At 51.3% G+C, this 21,285-nt stretch overlaps 1 protein-coding gene across 4 annotated transcripts in view; it reads left to right on the top strand.

The window, feature by feature from the left end:
• LOC147102299 (uncharacterized) overlaps window positions 1-21,285 on the top strand; it is a 146,089-nt gene that overhangs the window by 86,609 nt on the left and 38,195 nt on the right. For 3 of the 4 annotated variants that reach the window (XR_015073248.1, XM_085964701.1, XM_085964703.1), the window contains exons 19-20: window positions 13,806-13,971; window positions 15,013-15,217. Coding sequence is in view for 3 of the 4 variants with exons in the window: in XM_085964701.1 (XP_085820827.1) it covers window positions 13,806-13,971; window positions 15,013-15,217 (371 nt within the window). In the remaining variant the exon portion in view is untranslated. The remainder of the gene's footprint in view (window positions 1-13,805; window positions 13,972-15,012; window positions 15,218-21,285) is intronic. The other variant, XM_085964702.1, reaches the window with a different exon arrangement.

The raw sequence follows: 21,285 nt of genomic DNA, 5'->3' as shown, positions 1-21,285 counted from the left end.
TTATGATTCGGCCTCCTGCCATTGTCTGGGTAGAGAACATCTCGCCGGCGCTCCACTGCGGCCACCAATTGCTCCAGTCTCATTGATGAAGCGCTCTGCTCTCTGTCTCACCTTCTCCATCTGGTCCAAGTTTTTATCGTCAGAGAAGGGCCTGCGCCGATTCTGAGGCCTGCAAGGCGCCGAGTGTGGATGCTGAAGCTGACTGACCCACCCCTTTAAGAGCTAGCCGGCGCCTGGAAGTCTCGTGGTCATCGGTAATTGAGAGCACCTGCGCTGAGCCCGTCCGCTCCGATATTGGGTTACGCCGGAAGTTTAGCGCCTTAGGAGTCCCGTGTAACGCCTGAATTCGCGCCTCAATCACCTTTAGGGGCGATGCAACCCAATATCGCGCCAGGCGGCGATAAGTTTCGTCTGGCTATAAACTTTGCGCAGCGCCAGTTCTAACGCCTCAAGCCGGGCTATACCCAATTTCTAGGCCTTTATGTCTTCCTGAAGTCTATCACTATCCTCCTCACTGTTCACTATACTTCCAAGTTTTGTGTCATCTGTACATTTTCAAATTGTGCCCTGCACGTCCAAGTCATTAACATATATCAAGAAAAGCAGTGGTCCTAGAACCGACCCCTGGGGAACACCACTATATACCTTCCTCCAGTCCGAAAAACAACCATTCACCACTACTCTGTTTCCTATCACTTAGCCAATTCCGTATCCATGCTGCCACTGTCCCTTTTATTCCATGGGCTTCAACCTTGCTGGCAAGCCTATTATGTGGCACTTTGTTGAATGCCTTTTGGAAATCCATGTACACTACGCCAACTGCATTACCCTCATCAACCCTCTCTGTTACCTCATCAAAGAACTCAATCAAGTTAGTTAAGAACAATTTGCCTTTAACAAATCTATGCTGGCTTTCCTTAATTAATCCACACTTGTCCAAGTGACTGTTAATTTTTCCCCTGATTACTATTTCTAAAAGCTTCCCCACTACCGAGGTCAAATTGACTGGCCTGTAGTTGCTGGGTTTACCTTTACACCCTTTTTTGAACAATGGTGTAACATTTGCAATTCTCCAGTCCTCTGGCACCACCCCCGTATCTAAGGAGGATTGGAATATTATGGCCAATACCTCCGCGATTTCCTCCCTCAATTCCCTCAGCATCCTAGGATGCATCCCACCCACTCCTGGTGATTTATCTACTTCAAATACAGCCAGCCTTTCTAATACCTCCTCTTTATCAATTTTTATCCTATCAAGTATCTCCACTATCTCTTCCTTTACTATGTCTATGGCAGCATCCTCTTCCTTGGTGAAGACAGATGCAAGTACTCGTTTAGTACCTCAGCCATAAGAACATAAGAACATAAGAAATAGGAGCAGGAGTAGACCAATCGGCCCCTCGAGCCTGCTCCGCCATTCAATAAGATCATGGCTGATCTGATCCTAACCGCCAATCTACTATCACAGAACCATCTCCTGAATCTAACAGAATTAGACACACGAAATAGGAGCAGGATCAGGCTACACGGCCCCTGGGCCCGCTCCGCTACCCACAGGGCCATGTCCGATCCGAACCTAGACTCATGTCCAAATTCCTGCCCGCTCCCCGTAACCCTTAATTCCCTTTACTTCTAGGAAACTGTCTATTTCTGTTTTAAATTTATGTAATGATATAGCTTCTACAGCTTTTTGGGGCAGCATATTTCATGGACCTACCACCCTCTGAGTGAAGTAGTTCCTCCTCATCTCAGTTTTGAAAGAGCAGCCCCTTATTCTAAGACTATGCCCCCTAGTTCTAGTTTCAACCAACATCGGGAACATCCTCCCCACATCCATCCGATCCAACCCCTTCGCAATCTTATATGTTTCAATAAGATCGCCTCTCATTCTTCTGAACTCCAATGAGTAGAGTCCCAATCTACTCAACCTCTCCTCATATGTCCATCCCCTCATCCCCGGGATTAACCGAGTGAACCTTCTTTGTACTGACTCGAGAGCAAGTATGTCTTTTCTTAAGTATGGACACCAAAACTGTATGCAGTATTCCAGGTGCGGTCTCACCAATACCTTGTACAACTGAAGCAATACCTCCCTATTTTTATATTCTATCCCCCTAGCAATGAAAGCCAACATTCCATTGGCCTTCTTAATCACTTGCTGCACCTGCATACTAACCTTTTGAGTTTCGTGCACCAGGACCCCCAGATCCCTTTGTACTTCAGTACTTTCCAGTTTCTTGCCATTAAGATAATAACTTGCTCTACGATTTTTCCTGCCAAAGTGCATAACCTCACACTTTCCAGTATTGTATTCCATCTGCCAAATCTCTGCCCACTTACTTAGCCTGTCTATGTCCCCTTGCAGGTTTTTTATGTCCTCCTCACTCACTACTTTCCCTCCCATCTTAGTATCATCTGCAAACTTTGATATGTTACACTCGGTCCCCTCCTCCAAATCGTTAATATAGATTGTAAAGAGTTGGGGACCCAGCACTGACCCCTGCGGAACACCACTAGTTACTGATTGTCAGTCTGAGAATGAACCATTTATCCCAACTCTCTGCCTTCTGTTAGATAGCCAATCCTCTATCCATGCCAGAATATTACCCCCAATCCCGTGATTTTTTATCTTAAGCAATAATCTTTTGTGTGGCACCTTGTCAAATGCCTTTTGGAAGTCTAAATACACTATGTCCACTGGTTCCCCTTTATCCACCCTATATGTTACTTCCTCAAAGAACTCCAGCAAATTTGTCAAACATGACTTCCCCTTCATAAAACCATGCTGACTTTGTCCTATTAAATTATGATTATCCAAATGTCCTGTTACTGTCTCCTTAATAATGGACTCCAAAATTTTACCTACCACAGATGTTAGGCTAACCGGTCTATAGTTTCCAGCCTTCTGTCTACTGCCCTTTTTAAATAAGGGTGTTACATTAGCAGTTTTCCAGTCTGCCGGGACCTTTGCTGAGTCCAGGGAGTTTTGGAAAATTATTACTAATGCATCCACAATCCCTACCGCCACTTCCCTCAAGACCCTAGGATGTAAGCCGTCAGGTCCAGGTGATTTATCCGCCTTGAGTCCCATTATTTTACCGAGTACCACTTCCTTAGTGATTTTGATCGTGTTTAGCTCCTCCCCCCCTATAGCCCCCTGTTCGTCCAGTGTTGGGATATGCTTAGTGTCCTCTACTGTAAAGACTGATACAAAATATTCATTGTGTTTTTGCCATCCCCATATTTCCCACCATTAATTCCCCGGTCTCATCCTCTAAGGGACCAACATTTACTTTAGCCACCCTTTTTCTTTTTATACAACTATAAAAACTCTTACTACCTGTTTTTATATTTTTTGCTAATTTACTTTCATAATCTATCTTCCCTTAATCAATCTTTTTGTTATTTTTTGCTGTCTTTTAAAGTTTTCCCAATCCTCTATCCTCCCACTAGATTTGGCTACCTTATATGCCCTTGTTTTTAGTCGAATACTATCCTTAATTTCTTTACTTAGCCACGGATGGCTGTCTTTTCTTTTACACCCTTTTCTTCTCAGTGGAATATATATTTTTTGGAAGTTGTAAAATAACTCCTTAAATGTACACCACTGATCATGTATCGTCTTACCCTTTAATCTATTTTCCCAATCCACTCTACTCAATTCCGCTCTCATACCTTCATAGTCTCCTTTATTCAAGCTTAGCACGCTTGTTTGAGATCCAACCTTCTCACCCTCTAATTGAATATGGAATTCAACCATGTTATGGTCACTCATTCCAAGGGGATCCTTTACTAGGACATTTTTAATTAATCCTGTCTCGTTACACAGGACCAGATCTAAGGTTGCTTGCCCCCTGGTCGGTTCAGTTACATACTGCTCAAGAAACCCATCCCTAATACACAATGAACTCATCCTCAAGGCAGCCCTGCCCAATTTGATTTGTCCAATTAATATGATAGTTAAAATCCCCCATAATTATAGATGTTCCCTTATTACAAGCCTCAACTATTTCCTGATTGATACTCCGTCCAACAGAGTTGTAACTGTTTGGAGGCCTATAGACTACGCCCACTAGTGTTTTTTCCCCCTTATTATTCCTTACCTCCACCCAAACTGTTTCATTATCCTGATCTTTTGACCCAATATCATTTCTCTGTATTACAGTGATTCCTTGCTTTATTAACATAGCCACCCCACCTACCCTTCCTTCCTGCCTGTCCTTCCTGATCGTTAAATAACCTGGTATGTTTAAATCCCAGGCATTGTCACCCTGCAGCCATGTTTCTGTAATGGCCACAAGATCATACCCATATGTAGTTATTTGTGCCATTAACTCGTCTATTTTGTTACGAATGCTACGTGCATTCAGATAGAGAACTTTCAAATATGTTTTGTGACCCTCTGCCTCCATGCATAGGCCTCCTGTTTGGTCCCTAATCGGCCCCACCCCTCCTCTTACTACCCTTTTACTATTTATATGCCTAGAGAAGACTTTTGGATTACCTTTTATGTTGGCTGCTCTTCTATTCTCATATGCTCTCTTTGTCCCTCTTATTTTCTTTTTCACTTCTCCTCTGACCTTTATATATATACAAGCTGGAGTGCCCGGCGGTGCCGAGGGTTTTTTGAGGGCATGTTGTTGTTGGAAGAGAGAGAGAGCGAGAGACTGTGGGGAGAAGAGAGAGACGGGGGGGAGAAGAGAGAGACGGTGGGGGAAGAAGAGAGAGATGCGGGGGAAGAAAGAGAGAGAGACGGGGGGAAGAGAGAGACAGAGACTGTTGGATTTAGTTCGGGATTAGCCTGGAGAGAGAGGGGGGGAAGGAGCGCCTCAGGCCTGGCCCGATGGACCCCTGTGAAGGAAGGAAGGAAGGAAGGAAGGAAGAAGGCGAGCTCTCCCTCTCACTCTTTCCCTCCCTCACCTTCTCTCTCTCCCTCCCCTGCCTCTCCCTGCTTTACTCTCTCTCCCTCCCTGCCCCTCTCCTCTCCCTCCCTCCCCCTCTCCTCGCCCTCCCTCCCCCTCTCCTCACCCTCCCTCCTCCTCTCCCTCCCTCCTCCTCTCCCTCTCCTCGCCCTCCCCCTCTCCTCTCCCTCCTCCTTTCCTCTCCCTCCCCCTCCCCCTCTCCTCTCCCTCCCCCCTCTCCTCTCCCTCCCCCTTCTCCTCTCCCTCCCTCCCCCCTCTCCTCTCCCTCCCCCTCTCCTCTCCCTCCCCCCTCTCCTCTCCCTCCCCCCCTCTCCTCTCTCTCTCCCCCCCTTCTCCTCTCCCTCCCTCCTCCCCCCTCTCCTCTCCCTCCCCCCTCCCTCCCCCCTCCTCTCCTCTCCCCTCCCTCCCCCCCTCCTCTCCCTCCCCCTCTCCTCTCCCTCCCCCCTCTCCTCTCCCTCCCCCCCTCTCCTCTCCCTCCCCCCTCTCCTCTCGCTCCCCCCCTCCTCTCGCTCCCCCCCCTCTCCTCTCGCTCCCCCTCTCCTCTCCCTCCCCCTGTCTCTCCCTGATTTCCTCTCTGTCCCTCCCTCCCCCTCTCTGTCTGCCTTTCCTGAGAGCCCGGCCGCGGTGAGCCGAAGCCGCCGTGTGCGGATCAGCGGCTCAGGGCCGGCCGGTGTGCGGCCTAGCGCGTGAGGCCCGGCCGGACTCACCTTAGCTGAGGTCGTGCTCCGGGCCGCCGCCAACGTTGACGCGCGCGCTGACTCCCGCCCCGCCAGCCTTTACTAAGATGGCGGCGATGGCTACGCTCGGCTCTGTCCCGCACCGCCAGCCTTTACCAAGATGCCGGCGATCGCGGGACGGTGGTGCCTAGCTCGGGCGTGACTGGCGAGGAGAGGCCGAGGCCTGAGGCCTGCAGGCAGCTCATCCACCGCCGAGGGGGGGAAAGCCCGAGTCCCCTTTGCAAAAGCATTTTTTTTTCTTTTAAAAGCCACTTTTTTTTTGCTGGAAATCTATATTTACACGCAGAAAGTGGGAAAAAGAAATCAATAGTTAGGAATCAAGATGGCGGCCACTCACCTCAGCTCAGAAGGATTAGGCCCGCCCACACACGCAATGAAACGCCCCCCGTGACGCACCAATTGGTCAACCATCAGGTTAATCCCCTGTACGATTGGTCAACCATCACGTCACTCAACGCTAATGAGCGGAATGTTGCCGTTTTTTGAACCTTTTTTGTATACTGTCCGAACAATTTTTGTCTGACCAAAAAGTAAATACGCCTATTAGAGTCCCCTAATGATAAGCTTTCTTTTGATATAACATATGTGTAGGTACGCTCTATAACTTTTGATTGTACGCTCTATAACTTTTGATTGTATAGCCGGACAGACAGACAGAAAGACAAACAGACAGAAAGACAGACAGACCAACCATTTTATATATATAGATAGCCTGATTCTCAGATGTATTTGCAACCTGACATCTGTCATATGCACTCTTTTTCTGCTTCATCATATTCTCTATCACTTTCGTCATCCAGGGAGCCCTGACTTTAGTTGCCCTGCCTTTCCCCCTAGTGGGAATGTACCTCAACTGTACTTGACCTATTTCCTCTTTCTATTACAGTTTTGCCTGCCAATCTTTGACTCCAGTTTACCCGGGCCAGATCCGTTCTCATCCCACTGAAATTGGCCATCCCACAGTTAAACATTTTGGCCTAGAAATTCATTATAGCCACTTTTGGGGCGGTAAAGTCGGGCGGCCGCTAAAGTTTGCGCCCGGCACAAATTCGAGGCCACTTCGCCGATATTCATTAGCTTCGCCTTAAGAGTTTGCTCGAGCGCTAAAACTGGCGATGCACGGCTCTCTTTAGGCGCTAAGCCGGAGGTGCTGAGTGATACCGCCGAGGCCGGGCGTAGCGCAGGTGCGGCCATTTCTTGATTGACAGCAGATACCCTGGAGCCGGCCAGCTCTTAAGGGGGAAGGGTCGACTTGGTCTGCTGCCACGCCCTGCACACTGGAGCCCTCCAGCTAGGCCTGAACACTGCTGCTGGACCCATATAGCGCCTCAAAGTATGGAGAAGGCCCGTGAACGAGCGCAGCGCTTCTCAGAGCTTGATCTGAGGGTGCTGGTTAGCGCTGTGGAGAAGAGACGCCATATTTTGTTCCCAGACAATGGGAGGAAGCCGCCGGCCCGCATCTACTGGAGAGCCTGGAGGCATGTCGCCACCAGGGTGACATCGAACAGTGAGGTCCCCAGGAGCGCGGTACAATGCCGCAAGAAACTAAATGACCTCGCCAGGATTGTCAGGGTGAGTACCCTTTCCAGTGTCCTCCTCATCCTTGCATGTGCACCTCACATTATGGGCAAAGGGACCTGAAAGCCCTAATGGCCAGCCCTCATGCAGCAGCTATGGGTCAGTCATGAACATCAATTGCACATTGTACACTTAACACACTGGCCAGGCTATTCGACCATGGGAGGCAGTGCACACAAGATCAGGGCTACACACTGGCCAGGCTATTCGACCATGGGAGGCAGTGCACACAAGATCAGGGCTACACACTGTACTTAGAGGCCGTCCTTTCTCTTGCAGGCCAAGCTGGCCAATAATAAGAGGAGCCGGACTGTGACCGGGGGAGGCGGACCCCAGATCCAGCCGCTCACCGAGCTGCAACAGCACGTGGAGCGCATCTTGGGTGCCCGGGTGATTGGCCCCGTTGCATCTGGAGATGCCGACCCTGTTCTGGGCACCAATGGTAAGGACGTCATTTTTTGGACCTCTCTCGTCCCACTTGCGCATCAGATCTACATCCTTTGCCACTGTCCGACCAATGCGCTGAATGCCACCACTCATGCATCCCTCGCTGACGCCCTCTCCTCACTCTAAAGCTACTCTTGTGCCTTCCTGCTTTCAGATGGTGAGGAGGAGGTCCCTGAAGTTGCCAGTGACAGCCCCTCAGAAGAGGAGGAGGAGGAGGAGCAAGAGGAAGGCGGCCCATCAGGGGAACCCTCAGCCGCGGCAAGTCATGTCACTGTAGGGGAGACGTCTTCCCTGGAGGGGAGCGTGGCGGAAGTGTCGGAGGGGAATGTAGCTCCTGGGACCAGCGGCCTGCAGAAACGCGGGAGGGGGGTGGAAGCTCAGCGGCCTTCTCCCCAGAGGGGGGAAGGGTCGGAGGGGAGTCCAATTGCTGGGCCCAGCGGCGTCCAGCAACGCAGGAAGGGTCGGCCAGTTCGGCGGCCTTCTCCCCAGAGGGAGAGTCCGGCCTCCAGTCCGGAGATGGTCAACGCCGAGGAGATGCGCCGCCTCGAGGACAAGTCCGCGGACTCGGAGCGCCGGCATACGGAGCTCATGGGGGTAGTGGGACGGATGCCTGAGGCCATCTAGTCCCTGTCTCGGAGTGTCACTGAATTCGGGGCCTCTCTGGCAGCGACTGGCCAGGTGATCAGGGGTGCCGTGCAGTCACTGGCTGCTCTGATGCGGTCTCAGAACAGGGCAACACGGGCACTCACTGCTGCCACACTCGCTGTGTCAGCCCGGCATCGCCAGGGCACCCGGCGCGCTGCAGCAGCACAGCGGTCTGTCCCTCGGCAGATTGCTGCGCATGCTGCAGTGCTGGCCCGGGCGAGTGCCAGTGTCTCAGGCGACCAGCGAGTGCCTGCCATCCGCCAGCTTGCCCCCATTCCTCCAGCCGCCACTGCCACTCCCCCAGTGGAGCTGCGACGAGCTGCTGCAGCGACTGATGCTGGCCAGCGACAGCTGCAGCATTCACCAGCCGGCCCCTCGAGGGCCAGACCTCGTCTAGGCCGACCCCCAAAGGCATCTGCCGTCACGACATGTGCCCCTCAGGAGCCTTCCCCCAGCCTTGCAGCAGCCAGTGGCCTCACTTTGAGGAGGAGCAGCAGGGCGTCCAGGGGCCGGCAAAGTTTGCAGAGGGCATCGCCCTCGCGGGACACAAAGTAGAGGGTGTGTCCAAATGTTGTGTTTTGTGGAATGGTTGTTTTTTGAAGGCCGAGGATGAGGCCATTTTTATTTACATCTTTGGTTAATCCTCCCCAGGTTGTGGGAGTGACTCGTGTGTGTGTGTTTTTTGGGGGTTTCGTGTGTTCTTGTTTTTCATGTGGGAAGGGCCCTGAGTTTGTACAATAAACCATTTTATTTATTCACATTGTCCATGTTTGATCTTTGAAGTGTTTGTTGCCTTAACCGGCTGAGGGCTTGCGCAGCGGCTGCAATCATGTTCTTTCATTGGCACAAGCCATTCCCTGACAGGGGGCCTAGAAGTGACGTTCAATAAGCCGCCGACAGGCGGCCCTTGGACCTTCTGCCTCCCTCCTGGGCTGGTACTCCTCGTCCTCCTCCTCCTCATGCTCCTCCTGCTCCTCCTCCTGAGGTGGTGGTCCAACGTGAGGTGGCAGTGCCTGAGTCCTGCGGATAGCCAGGTTGTGCAGCATGCAGCAAACGACGACGAATTGGGAGACTCGCTCCTGCGAATACTGGAGGGCTCCCCCGGAGCGATCCAGACAGCGGAACCGTTGCTTCAGGACGCCGATTGTTTGTTCGATGAGGTTCCTGGTCGCTTGATGGCTCTCGTTGTATGCCTCTTCAGCAGGGGTCGTGGGCGCGCGGAGCGGGGTCATGAGCCAGGTACACAATTGATAGCCTTTGTCCCCGATAAGCCATCCTCTTGGGTGAGGCTGTGCCTGGAACATGTCAGCCACAGTTGTCTGTCGCAGGATAAAGGCATCGTGGCTGCTGCCTGGAAAGCGGGCATTGACAGCTAGGATACGCTGCCTGTGGTCACACACCAGCTGTACGTTGAGGGAATGGTAGCCCTTCCGGTTGCGGTAATCCTCGGCATGCTCCAGAGGTGCCCGCAAAGCCACATGCGTGCAGTCAATGGCGCCCTGCACCATGGGGAAGCCCGCTATTCTTGCAAATCCCACTGCACGCTGCTGCTGCTTGTCCAGGGTCATGGGGAAGGAGATGAATTGACGTCTCCTTCTGAAAAGGGCATTGGTCACCTGGCGGATGCAGCAATGCACGGCGAACTGGGAGATGTTAGCGATGTCCCCAGCAGCGGATTGGAAGGAGCCGGTGGCATAGAAGTTGAGAGCCACCGTCACCTTCACTGCCACCGACAGAGACGTCCTGCGCATCAGCTGTGGACGCAGATCTCTGTGAAGCAGCTGGCAGATGTCTGCAACCACCTCCCTTCTGAATCGCAGCCTCCTAACACACTGCGCGGCAGACATGTTGAGATAGGAGAACTGCTGGCGGTATACCCTGGGTGGGTAAGGCCTCACTTGGCGACGCCTGTTGCCCCCTCTGCGTCTAGCCAGGGCTGCCACTCTCTCACGGCGTCTGTAAGCCCTTCCGACATAAGGCTGAAACTCAGCGTTGGCACCCAATGCAGCCCCCATAATATGCTGGCAAACACTGAGATCTCAATGAAGGTAAAGAGAATTGCACAGCTCTGGCCTGAAGCCAAAAAGACCTGTCCTAGTGTTGGGCCAAAGCAGTAAGCTCTCTTCCTTGGTCTCTCTCCAAAAATCCGTTGTACAAGAGTGAATGCTGCAAAATGGCTGCCCTTTATAGTGCAGGGTAAGTGCCCTTTAATTTGCGCTCCCCGCGGCCCGCCTCGGCTGTGTACCGTTCCACTTCACAGTCGTTAGGGCCGCCTGGCGCACAATGGGGCGGCGCGAGTGAAGTTCCGGTTCCGGGCGCACAAAGGGCGTTGCACGACGAAATGACGTCATGATGTGCGCGCGCAGCTGAGCGCGCGCAAAGACTTTGCACCGGCGCTAAATGTCTACTGAAGTTGGGGCGAGGCGCAGATCGCGCTGCGCCCGGGCGCTAAGCGCCTAGCGCTCGAGATCTGCTCCTCCTAAGGCGCTAACGCCTGGCGCAGCCAACTGAATTTCTAGGCCTTTTACTCTAGATTGCTCCCTGTCCTTTTCCATAGCTAATCTAAAGCTTATGATACTATGATCACTGTTCCCTAAATGTTCACCTACTGACATTTGCTCCACTTGACCTACCTCATTCTTTAGAACCAGATCCAGCAATGCCTCCTCCCTCGTCGGGCCGGAAACATACTGGTCAAGAAAGTTCTCCTGAACATTCTTCCCCTTCTCTGCCCTTAACACTATTACGATCCCAGTCTATATTAGGATAGTTGAAGTCCCCCATTATGACTACTCTATAGTTCTTGCACCTCTCTGTAATTTCTCTGCAAATTTTCTCCTCCATATCTTTCCCACTATTTTCATAGGATATACGGCACAGAAACAGGCCATTTGGCCCAACCAGTCCAAGCCGGCGTTTATGCTCCACTCGAGCCTCCTCCCATCTTTCCTCATCTAAATCTATCAGCATAACCCTCTATTCCCTTCTCTCTCATATGCTTATCTCGCGTCCCTTTAAATGCATCTATATTATTCGCTTCAACCACTCCCTGTGGTAGCGAGTTCCACATTTTCACCACGCTTTGAGTAATGAAGTTTCACCTGAATTCCCTTTTGGATTTCTTGGTGACTATCTTATATTGATGGCCTCCAGTTATGCTCTTCCCTACAAGTGGAAGCATTCTCTATATATCCACTTTATCAAAACCTTTCATAATTTTAAAGACCTCCATTAGGTCACCTCTCAGCCTTCTTTTTTCAAGAGAAAAAAGACCCAGCCTGTTCATCCTTTCCTGATATGTATACCCTCGCATTTCTGGTATCATCCTTGTAAATCTTCTCTGCACCCTCTCCAGTGCCTCTATATCCTTTTTATAATATGGCGACCAGAACTGTACGCAGTACTCTAAGTGTGGTCTAACCAAGGTTCGATACAGGTTTAACATAACTTCCCTATTTGGTGGTCTATAGAATACATCTAGTAGTGTAATGACACCTCTATTATTTCTTAACTCTAGCCATATAGATTCTGTCCTTGACCCCTCCAGGACATCCTCCCTCTCCAGCACTGTAACATTCTCCTTAACCAATACTGCCACACCACCTCCTATCTTTCCTTCCCTATCTTTCCTGAACACGTTATAACCGGGAATATTTAATACCGAATGCTGCCCTTTTTTGAGCCAAGTCTCAGTTATTGCCACAGCATCATATTCCCATGTGGCTATTTGTGCCTGCAGCTCACTTACCTTGTTTACTCCGCTTCGTGCATTCACATACATACACTGTAAACCCATCTTAGACTATCCTGTATTCTCTTAGTTTGACCCCACCTAATACCTTACAATTTCTTACTTTAGTGCTCTCTGCCTCTCCCAATCCTTTGAGCACTTTATTTCCTCTTTCTAATGTTACATCCTGGTGTCCATCCTCCTGCCAAATTAGTTTAAACCCTCCCCAACAGCACTAGCAAACCTCCCCGCGAGGATACAGAATCCGGCCCTATTGAGGTGCAGCCCGTCCGGCCTGTACAGGTCCCACCTCCCCCAGAACCGGTCCCAAAGCCCCAGGAATCTAAAGCCCTGCCTCCTGCACCATCTCTCCAGCCACGCATTCATCTTTACATGCCAGCAAGAAGCGAGGCTGACTGGGGAATTTGCACGGTCTGGTGAACATCATGGGATTTATTTCAGAATGTTGCCCATAACAAATCACTTCCCCTATGTATGTGGAATCATAGGCATTAAAAAAAAAAATTCATATATATGTTAATTCAACAGGAGTGATAAAATTCCCAATCTAGACTTTAATTAGCAAGATAGTTTCCCACCTGAAGGCAGCATCTGTCATTACTTCTGCTGTTCCTGACATTTTATTGTTCCCTCGCTAGATAGTGTGACAGCAAATGTGCAGCAGTTAAACGTGCAAAATATGACTGCAGTCTACAGATTCATACCTGTTTATCAACCTGGTTGACTGCCTAACTTAAAAGATCGTATCAATTAAAGCATTCAGTTGAAATCACGTTTCACAATGCCAGTGCAAAAGCAAAGCTGTCAATTAGACGTCAGAGACCTGTGGCTCATTAGCACTGCAGGCACAATAATTCTGAAGCACTTCCTCACCAGGGGTGATATTGGGTTGAATAGGCAGGGTTGAGCCTAGATTTGAAATATTTCTATCAAGATGTTTTTTTTAACTGATTCGAACATACAGACCTACTAAGTGATCCCTTTGTAAAGATGTACATGCTTCTTCTTGTGTGAAAATCTAAAAAATACCCGCCGAATAAATTAGTGTATCACACTCATGCTTGAATGCATGTATTTGTGTGTCAATGTGTTATGCCTGTGGGGTGAGAGATATGTTATTTGCATGATATATACAGTTGTGGTTGCGACATTTCCTGCACTACCCTCCCTGGAATTACTTTGGACAAGGTTCTGAAAAAAATCTATTCTAATAATATGGCCTCTTTATTTCTGTGTACTGTTGCCATTATAAATATTACAAAAATAGAAGTGTGTTTCTGTAGTACTGTCCAATTAATGGATGCACTCTCTGCTTCAGTTCCCCATTCAGCCTAGGGAAGGAACTGAAATGGGAACCCAAATGGGAAGTCTCTGCACCGGGACGTAAGGGTAAATTCATTGGTTCTGTGCTCCCAATAGAGAGGCATGCACGAAGAGAGAGCTGGAAGGAGAATCAGTGCTGTAATACTGTATCTGTATCTCCGACGCACACTCCCTTTGAACGTGGTTCCCTGCTGGGAGTGTGGGATCTGTGAATTCAATGTGGACATTCAACCTTAGCATTGTTTTCAAAAAATGTTGCTGCCCCTCAATTTCTTCCTCCTTTCTTGAAGATGCATACAATTCTGGTCTCTACATTATAAAAAGGATATAGAGGCACTTTCAAAATCTTTGAAAGAACAATTCAACAGTATTTTCTTATACTTTTTTTTCTGAACCTGTCAGCTTTGATTTTACCAGATTTTTATCATCTGATGAACGCTTTCTTGCTGTGCCATGGGTTGCCCGTAATCCAGCTGTGGCATTACCACGTCCAACAATGGTAAATGAGCCTTTCGATCTCTACATTGATGCAGTACATTATATCCCAGACAACGCAACCATCACCAAGGTAAGACGTGGAGAAAGCACATTGAGTATTGGTGTAATGAGGGAATGGGATACACCTGCAACACTTCAGGGACGATTTTCATCTTCGGTGGGCAATGGGTGGAGCGATTGCAATGAGCGCCCAATATCGCCGTCAAAGGCCCGAACTATTCCGATGGTCAGGCCTCGTTTGCATTCAAGCAGCAACCTGCCAGCATGTTAGGATCGCTGATTGGTATCTCGCTGTTTTGGTATGGAAGTGGGAAATGTGGCGGACCATCCAAAGAGTATAGGCCTGAAACAAGAGATTAAAGGAGAGGATGGGCCAATTGGGGGGGCAATTATTGCAGGGGGAGGATTAGCAGCATGGCTCAGGGACAGCAATTACGCTCAGCTTGCTGCCCAAAAAGTAGCAAATAAATTATTCATTATTGTTCCCAGAGCTGATTCTGGCTGTTTCCCGCTCTGTGCAGTGGCCGGTTTCAGCACCCAGCAGGTGCCGTGCTTAACTGCGCCGAAATGGCTTCGGGGTCCTAACGATGTCATAGGACCCTAATTTGCATTGAGTAATGATGCTCCTGCCTGTTTTCAGAGAAGTTTGCTCCCTAGTCTTTGAATTAGCTTATCTCAGTTGAGGTAACGGTTGGGATGCTACAAATGGCTCAATATCCCTGAATTGAGAGGAAAATCAACCAGTGATCTCACTCCTGATCACTAATATGTGTCCAATGCTGGATGTGCGAGTGTGAAGATGTTAGGTGAAGACAGGATTGGACTCGGCTGTGATAGACCCCAACAGTTGACTAGGATGTTAAGTCTCACATGTGGGTGAACTACTGGAGGGCAATCAAATGGAGCATAAACACCGGCATGGACTAGTTGGGCTGAATGGCCTGTTTCTATACTGTATATTCTATGTAATCAGTCCCTGCAGAACCTTAGCTCAGTAAGGAGACAGTGCCTTTAGGAGAGGAGACAGTTGGAAAGGCGGAGTGAGTTTGGCTCAGTTGACTTGATCCTATTGGAGTTTTGACATTTTCTTCTTTTTCCTGACACTCTTAAGGTGACTGGGCGAATAATGCGTTCAGGCCGGGATGACCTCCCTGATATCTTGGCTTTCCCAGTGCTCAGCAGCCCAGCAAGGTCCCCAGAGTTCCGTTACTGCATGACTGTAAATGTGAAAGGCAGAGAAACACTAGACCCCAATGTGCTGATTTTGCTGAGAGCGTACACAATCGATTCTGACACGGGCGACCTGGTTGTTATAGGTGAGTGATAATAAATTTGTAAATCAGGTAAATCTTTAGTCAGATTAAAAGAATCAAAGCAAAATAAGGGGAATTTAAAAAAAAGAGTAAAATACAGTAACTAATGGCTCAGTGGGTTGCACTCTCGCCTCTGAGTCAGAAGGTTGTGGGTTCAACTCCCACGCCAGAGATCTAAGCACAATAATCTAGGCTGACACTCCAGTGCAGTACTGAGGGAGTGCTGTATTGTCGGAGGTGCTGTCTTTTGGATGAGACGTTAAACCGAGGCCCCGTCTGCCCTCTTGGGTAGACGTAAAAGATCCCACGGCCACTATTTCGAAGAAGAGCAGGGGAGTTATCCCTGGTGTCCTGGCCAATATTTATCACCATCACTAAAAACAGATTATTTGGTCATTATCACATTGCTGTTTGTGGGAGCTTGCTGAGTGCAAATTGGCTGCCGCATTTTCTACATTACAATAGTGACTACACTTCAAAAATTACTTCATTGGCTGTAAAGCGCTTTGAGATGTACTGAGGTGGTGAAAGGCGCCATAGAAATGCAAGTCTTCTTTCTTTTAAGGGTAGAAATTCCTCTTGACCATGTTGTTATACTCATCTCTGAGATATTTTAACAGAGGCATTAACCCATTTAGTTTAAACAGGTTAACATCTGGGCCTAGAAATTCAGTGGATAGCGCCAGCCGTTAACGCCATAAGAGGGGTCTACTTCCAGCGCTAGGCACTTTGCGCCCGGGCGCAGCGCGATCCGCGCCGACGCCCAAATTCAGTTGACATTTAGCGCCGGCGCAAAGTGTTTGCGCCCGCTCAGGTGCGCGCGCAGCTTATGACGTCATATCGTCGCGCAACACTGTTTGTGCGCCCCAAACCGGAAATTCAGTGGCGCCCGCCCAATGTGGGCGTGGCGCTGCTAAGAACTGTGAAGTGGAACGCAACAGAGGCCCTGTGGGCCTCGGGGAGCGCTAATTAAAGGGCACTTACACTGACCTATAAAGCCCAGCCATTTTGCTGCAATGACTTTACTGCTTTGGATTTCTGGACAGAGACCAAGGGACAGAGCTAACTGATTTGGGACAACATAGGAGAGGTATTTTTGGCTTCTGGCCAGTGCTTTGACATTTGACTCATTGTGATTTCACTGTTTTCAACTTCATTATGGGGGCTGTATGGGGGTGCAACCCTGAGTTGCAGCATTATGTGCGAAGGGCTCGCAGACGCTGTGAGAGAGGGCCAGCCATGCCTAGACGCAGAGGGGCCATCAGGCGTCGGCAACGTAGGCCTTACACACTCAGGCAATACCGGCAGCAGGTGTCCTATCTCACCATGACTGCGGCGCATTGTGTTAAGAGGCTGCGCTTCAGAAGGGAGGTGGTTGCAGAGATCTGCCAGCTGCTTCACAGAGATCTGCGTCCACAGCTGATGTGCAGGACGTCTCTCTCGGTGGAAGTGAAGGTCATGGTGGCTCTGAGCTTTTATGCAAGCGGCTCCTTCCAAGCCGCTGCTGGGGACATAGCGAACATCTCCCAGTTTGCTGCGCATCGCTGCATCCGGCAGGTCACCGATGCACTTTTCGCGAGGAGACACCAATTCATCTCCTTCCCCATGACCAGACAGAGGCAGGAGCAGCGTGCAGTCGGATTTGGCAGGTTCGCGGGCTTCCCCATGGTGCAGGGCGCCATTGACTGCACGCATGTGGCTATGCGGGCACCTATCCACAATGCCGAGGATTACCGCAACCGGAAGGGCTACCATTCCCTCAATGTACAGCTGGTGTGTGACCACAGGCAGCGCATCCTAGCTGTCAATGCCCGCTTCCCAGGAAGCAGCCACGATGCATTCATCCTGCGCCAGACTACTGTGGCTGACATGTTCGAGGCACAGCCTCCACCAAGGGGATGGCTTATTGGGGACAAGGGCTACCCTTTGTGTACATGGCTCATGACCCCGCTCCGCGCACCCAGGACCCCAGCGGAGGAGGCATACAACGAAAGCCATCAAGCCACAAGGAACATCATAGAGCAAACGATAGGCGTCCTCAAGCAACGGTTCCGCTGCCTGGATCGTTCCGGCGGCTCTCTACAGCACTCGCCGGATAGAGTCTCCCAGTTCGTCGTCGTGTGCTGCATGCTGCACAACCTGGCTATCCGCAGGACTCAGGCACTGCCACCTGACATTGCACCACCACCTCAGGAGGACGAGCAGGAGGACCATGAGGAGGAGGAGGAGGAGGAGGAGTACCAGCCCAGGAGGGAGCCACAAGGTCCAAGGGCCGTCCGCCGGGGGCTTATTGCTCGACACTTCTAGGCCCCCTGTCAGGGAATGGGCTGTGGAAATGTACGCACCTGAAGGCAGCCGCTCCGCAAGCCCTCAGCCGGTTAACACAACAACCACTTGAAACATGACACCTGGACATGCTGAATAAATAAAACGCTTTATTTCACAAACTCAGGGCCCTTCCCACATGAAACAGAAAAACAGACAAGAGCCCCAAAAAACAGTCAAAAACATCTGTTGCTCCCAAAACCTGGGGAGGACTTACAAAACTTGGCCATCCAAATGGCCTTCAACATCGGCCTTACAAAAATAAGGGCCCCCCTCCACAACACAAACACCCCCATAAAAACAAACAAGGCCTTGATCTTCGGCCTTCCCAAAATAATCCCCCCCAAAACACAAGCCCCCCCATATATAAAAAACCGCTCTCACCACACTCTAGTGGGTGTGCCGAGAGGGCGAGTCCTTAGACAGCCTTCCCCGGCCCCTGCCCGACCTGCTGCTCCGCCTCAACCTGGGCCCTGTGGCTGGGACAAGGCTGGGGGAAGGCTCATGAGGGCCCCGAGGCGTGTCGGCAGATGCCCTTGGGGGTCGGCCTAGACGACGCACGTCCCGGGAGGGGCCGGCTGCTGACTGCTGCAGCTGTCGCTGGCCAGCATCAGTGCCAGCAGCAGCTCGTCGCACCTTGGCTGGGGGAGTGGCAGTGTCGGCTGCACCAAGGGGGGCAAGCTGGCTGATGGCAGGTGCGCGATGTTCGCCAGAGACACTGGCACTCGGCCGGCCTGGCAGTGCAGCAGGCACAGCTATCTGGTGGAGGCCAGACCGCTGTGCTGCAGCAGGGCGGCGGGTGCCGTGGCGAAGCCTCTGCGCCACAGCGAGTGTGGCAGAAGTGAGTGCCCGAACTGCCCTGGTATGTGGCCGCATCAGCTGCGCCAGTGTCTGGACGGCACCACTCATCTCGCGAGTCGCGTCCTGCACTGCCGCGAGATGCTGGACACCCCTGTCATGGGCTGCCGCGAGTTGTTCCACCCCCCTGGCCTGTGATTCCCCGAATGCGACCACACTCTGAGCCAGGGACTGAATGGCCTGAGGCATCTGGTCCACAACCCCCATGAACTCCTGGTGGCGCCGCTCAGAGGCCGCCGAGATCTCTTCGAGGAGGCGCACCTCCTGGGCGAGGACCCTCTCCGGACTGGAGGGAGGACTCTCCCTCTGGGGAGAAGGCGGCCGAGCTGGCCGAACCCTCCCGCCTGCCTCAACCCCACTGGGCCCAGGATCTGCCCTCCCCTGCAACACCTCCCCCCTCTGGGGAGCAGGCCGGCGTGCTGCCGGACCCTTCCCGCGTGCCTCAACCCCACTGCGCCCAGGATCTGCCCTCCCCTGCAACACCTCCCCCCTCTGGGGAGCAGGCCGGCGTGCTGCCGGACCCTTCCCGCGTGCCTCAACCCCACTGGCCACAGGATCTGCCCTCCCCTGCAACACTTCCCCCTGGCTCTCCTGCAGGCCAGACGTCCCCCCTCCATTGCCATCCCCTGGCGCGGCTGAGGGTTCCCCCGATGTGCTGCCTTCCTCCTGGTCCTCGTCGTCCTCCTCCTCCAAGGGCCTGGCACTCGGAGCTTCAGGGACCACCTCCTCCTCAGCAGCTGAAAGCAGGAAGGCATAAGAGTAGCTTTAGAGTGAGGACACGGCGTCAGCGAGGGAGGCCTGAGTGGTGGCATTATGCGCATTTGTCGGTCAGTGGGAAAGGATCTAGACCTGAAGTGCTAGGGCAACGAGAGAGGTCCAACCGGTCATGTCCTTACCAGTGGGTTCCAGTACAGGGTCCGCATCTCCGATCGCAACAGGGCCAGTCACCCGGGAACGCATGAGTCCAGCCACGCTCTCCTCCAGATCAGTGAGCGCCTGGTACTGGGGACGGCCTCCACCGGTGACAGTCTGGCTCCTCAAATTCCTTGCCAGCTTGGCCTGCAAGAGAAAGGACGGACTCTAAGTACAGTGTGGTGCCCTGTTGCTGTGTGCACTGCCTCCCATGGTGGAATAGCTTGGCCAGTGTGGTGCCCTGTTGCTGTGTGCACTGCCTCCCATGGTGGAATAGCTTGGCCAGTGTGGTAAGTGCAGAAAGTGCTATTGATGATCATGCCAGTGCCATTGCTGCGGGAGGAGGGCTGCCCATTAGGCCTTTGAGGTCCCTTTGCCCATAATGTGAGGTTCACATGCAAGGATGAGGAGGACACTGGAAAGGGTACTCACCTTCACCAACCGAGTGAGGTCGTTGAACTTCTTGCGGCATTGGTCCACACTCCTGGGGACATCGCAGGTGGATGACACCCTGCGGGCGATTCTCCTCCAGGCTTTCCTGTACTCGCTCCTGGGAGCCTTGTTGCCACTGTCCGGGCACAAGATCTGTCTTTTGTCCTCCACACCATTAATGAGCACCCTCAGAGCATGCTCGGAGAAGCGCTGCGCTCGTTCACGGGCCCTCTCCGTGTCTCCTGGCGCTATTTTGGCCCACCAGCAGTGTTGAGGCCTAGCTGCAGGGCTCCAGTATGCAGGGCGTGGCAGCAGTCAAAGTCGACCCTTCCCCCTTTAAGAGCAGGCCGGCGTCAGGGTGTCTGCTGTCAATCAAAACATGACCGCACCTGCGCTGCGCCCGGCCTCGGCGTTATCAGGCCGCATCGCCGGATTAGCGCCTGAACAGAGCATTGCAACGCCAGTTTCAGCGCTTGGCCAAACTCTTGGCCAACTCTACTGAATTTCGGCGAGGTGGCCTGCACTTTCCGGCGGGCGCTAACTTTAGCGAGCGCCCGACTTTAGCGCCCCAAAAGTGTCCAGACTGAATTTCTAGGCCCTGGAATTTGGTCTGAGGACTTTACGAATTTGTGCAATAGCATGGGTGACAGTAATTTCTACTCCTAAATTCCTGAGCCAAATGGTTAATCTGTGACTCTAAAATGCAAAGCCTAATATGTCCCTTGCCAAAACCATAATCGGCAAAGTTTAGAACATTCCTCAACCATAGGGTAGGTTTTCCTTTTATTGTGCTAGGGCATAAAGGTTGACCTGGGGAAGAGCATTGAGAAAAATTGAGGGGGAAGGATTGCAAGTACCTAATGGAGCCCCGCTCGATTTTCCAATCATTGATTTAAATGGACCTCTTCCACCTCTCGGTGAGTAGGTACACCTGGTCTGATCAAGCATTCCTCTGCCGACTATATGCCGGGTCCCACTGAGGGCCCAGGACACAGGAATTCCCAATGTAGGGAATCCTTACCTCTGGCCGCAGCGAGGCCCCACTCCCAACAGGCTATCCTGGATACTTCAGAGCAAGGCTGGAACCTGACATATCCCGATCTTGGCCTAGATTCCACATGTTAACTCCCATCAAAGTTATGGCCAGAACTGCCGTGGATTTTCGGGGCCAAGACCAGCAAATGCTAGAATTCTGAAATAAAAACAGAAAATGTTGCAAATATACGGTAGGTCCATCAGCATTTGTAAAGTGAAAAGCAGAACCCATGTTTTCAGATGGTGACAGACGTCCTGTGCATTTCCAGCATTTTCTGTTTATATTTTAATCCAGGGGTGCTGATAGGCTTCATAAGATCATAAAAAATAGGAGCAGGAGTAGGCCATTTCACCCCTTGAGCCTGCTCCGCCATTCATTAAGATCATGGCTGATCTTCTACCTCAACTCCACTTTCCTGCACTATCCCCATATCCCTTGATTCCCTTAATATCCAAAAATCTATTGATCTTTGTCTTGAATATACTCAACGACTGAGCCTCCACTGCCC

Source organism: Somniosus microcephalus, chromosome 22 (assembly GCF_052327205.1).
Source record: "Somniosus microcephalus isolate GS21.2 chromosome 22, FLI_Smic_1.0, whole genome shotgun sequence".
Taxonomy (NCBI): domain Eukaryota; kingdom Metazoa; phylum Chordata; class Chondrichthyes; order Squaliformes; family Somniosidae; genus Somniosus; species Somniosus microcephalus.
Note: the sequence above shows the minus strand (reverse complement) of the source record. Positions and strands in the feature narration are given on the sequence as shown.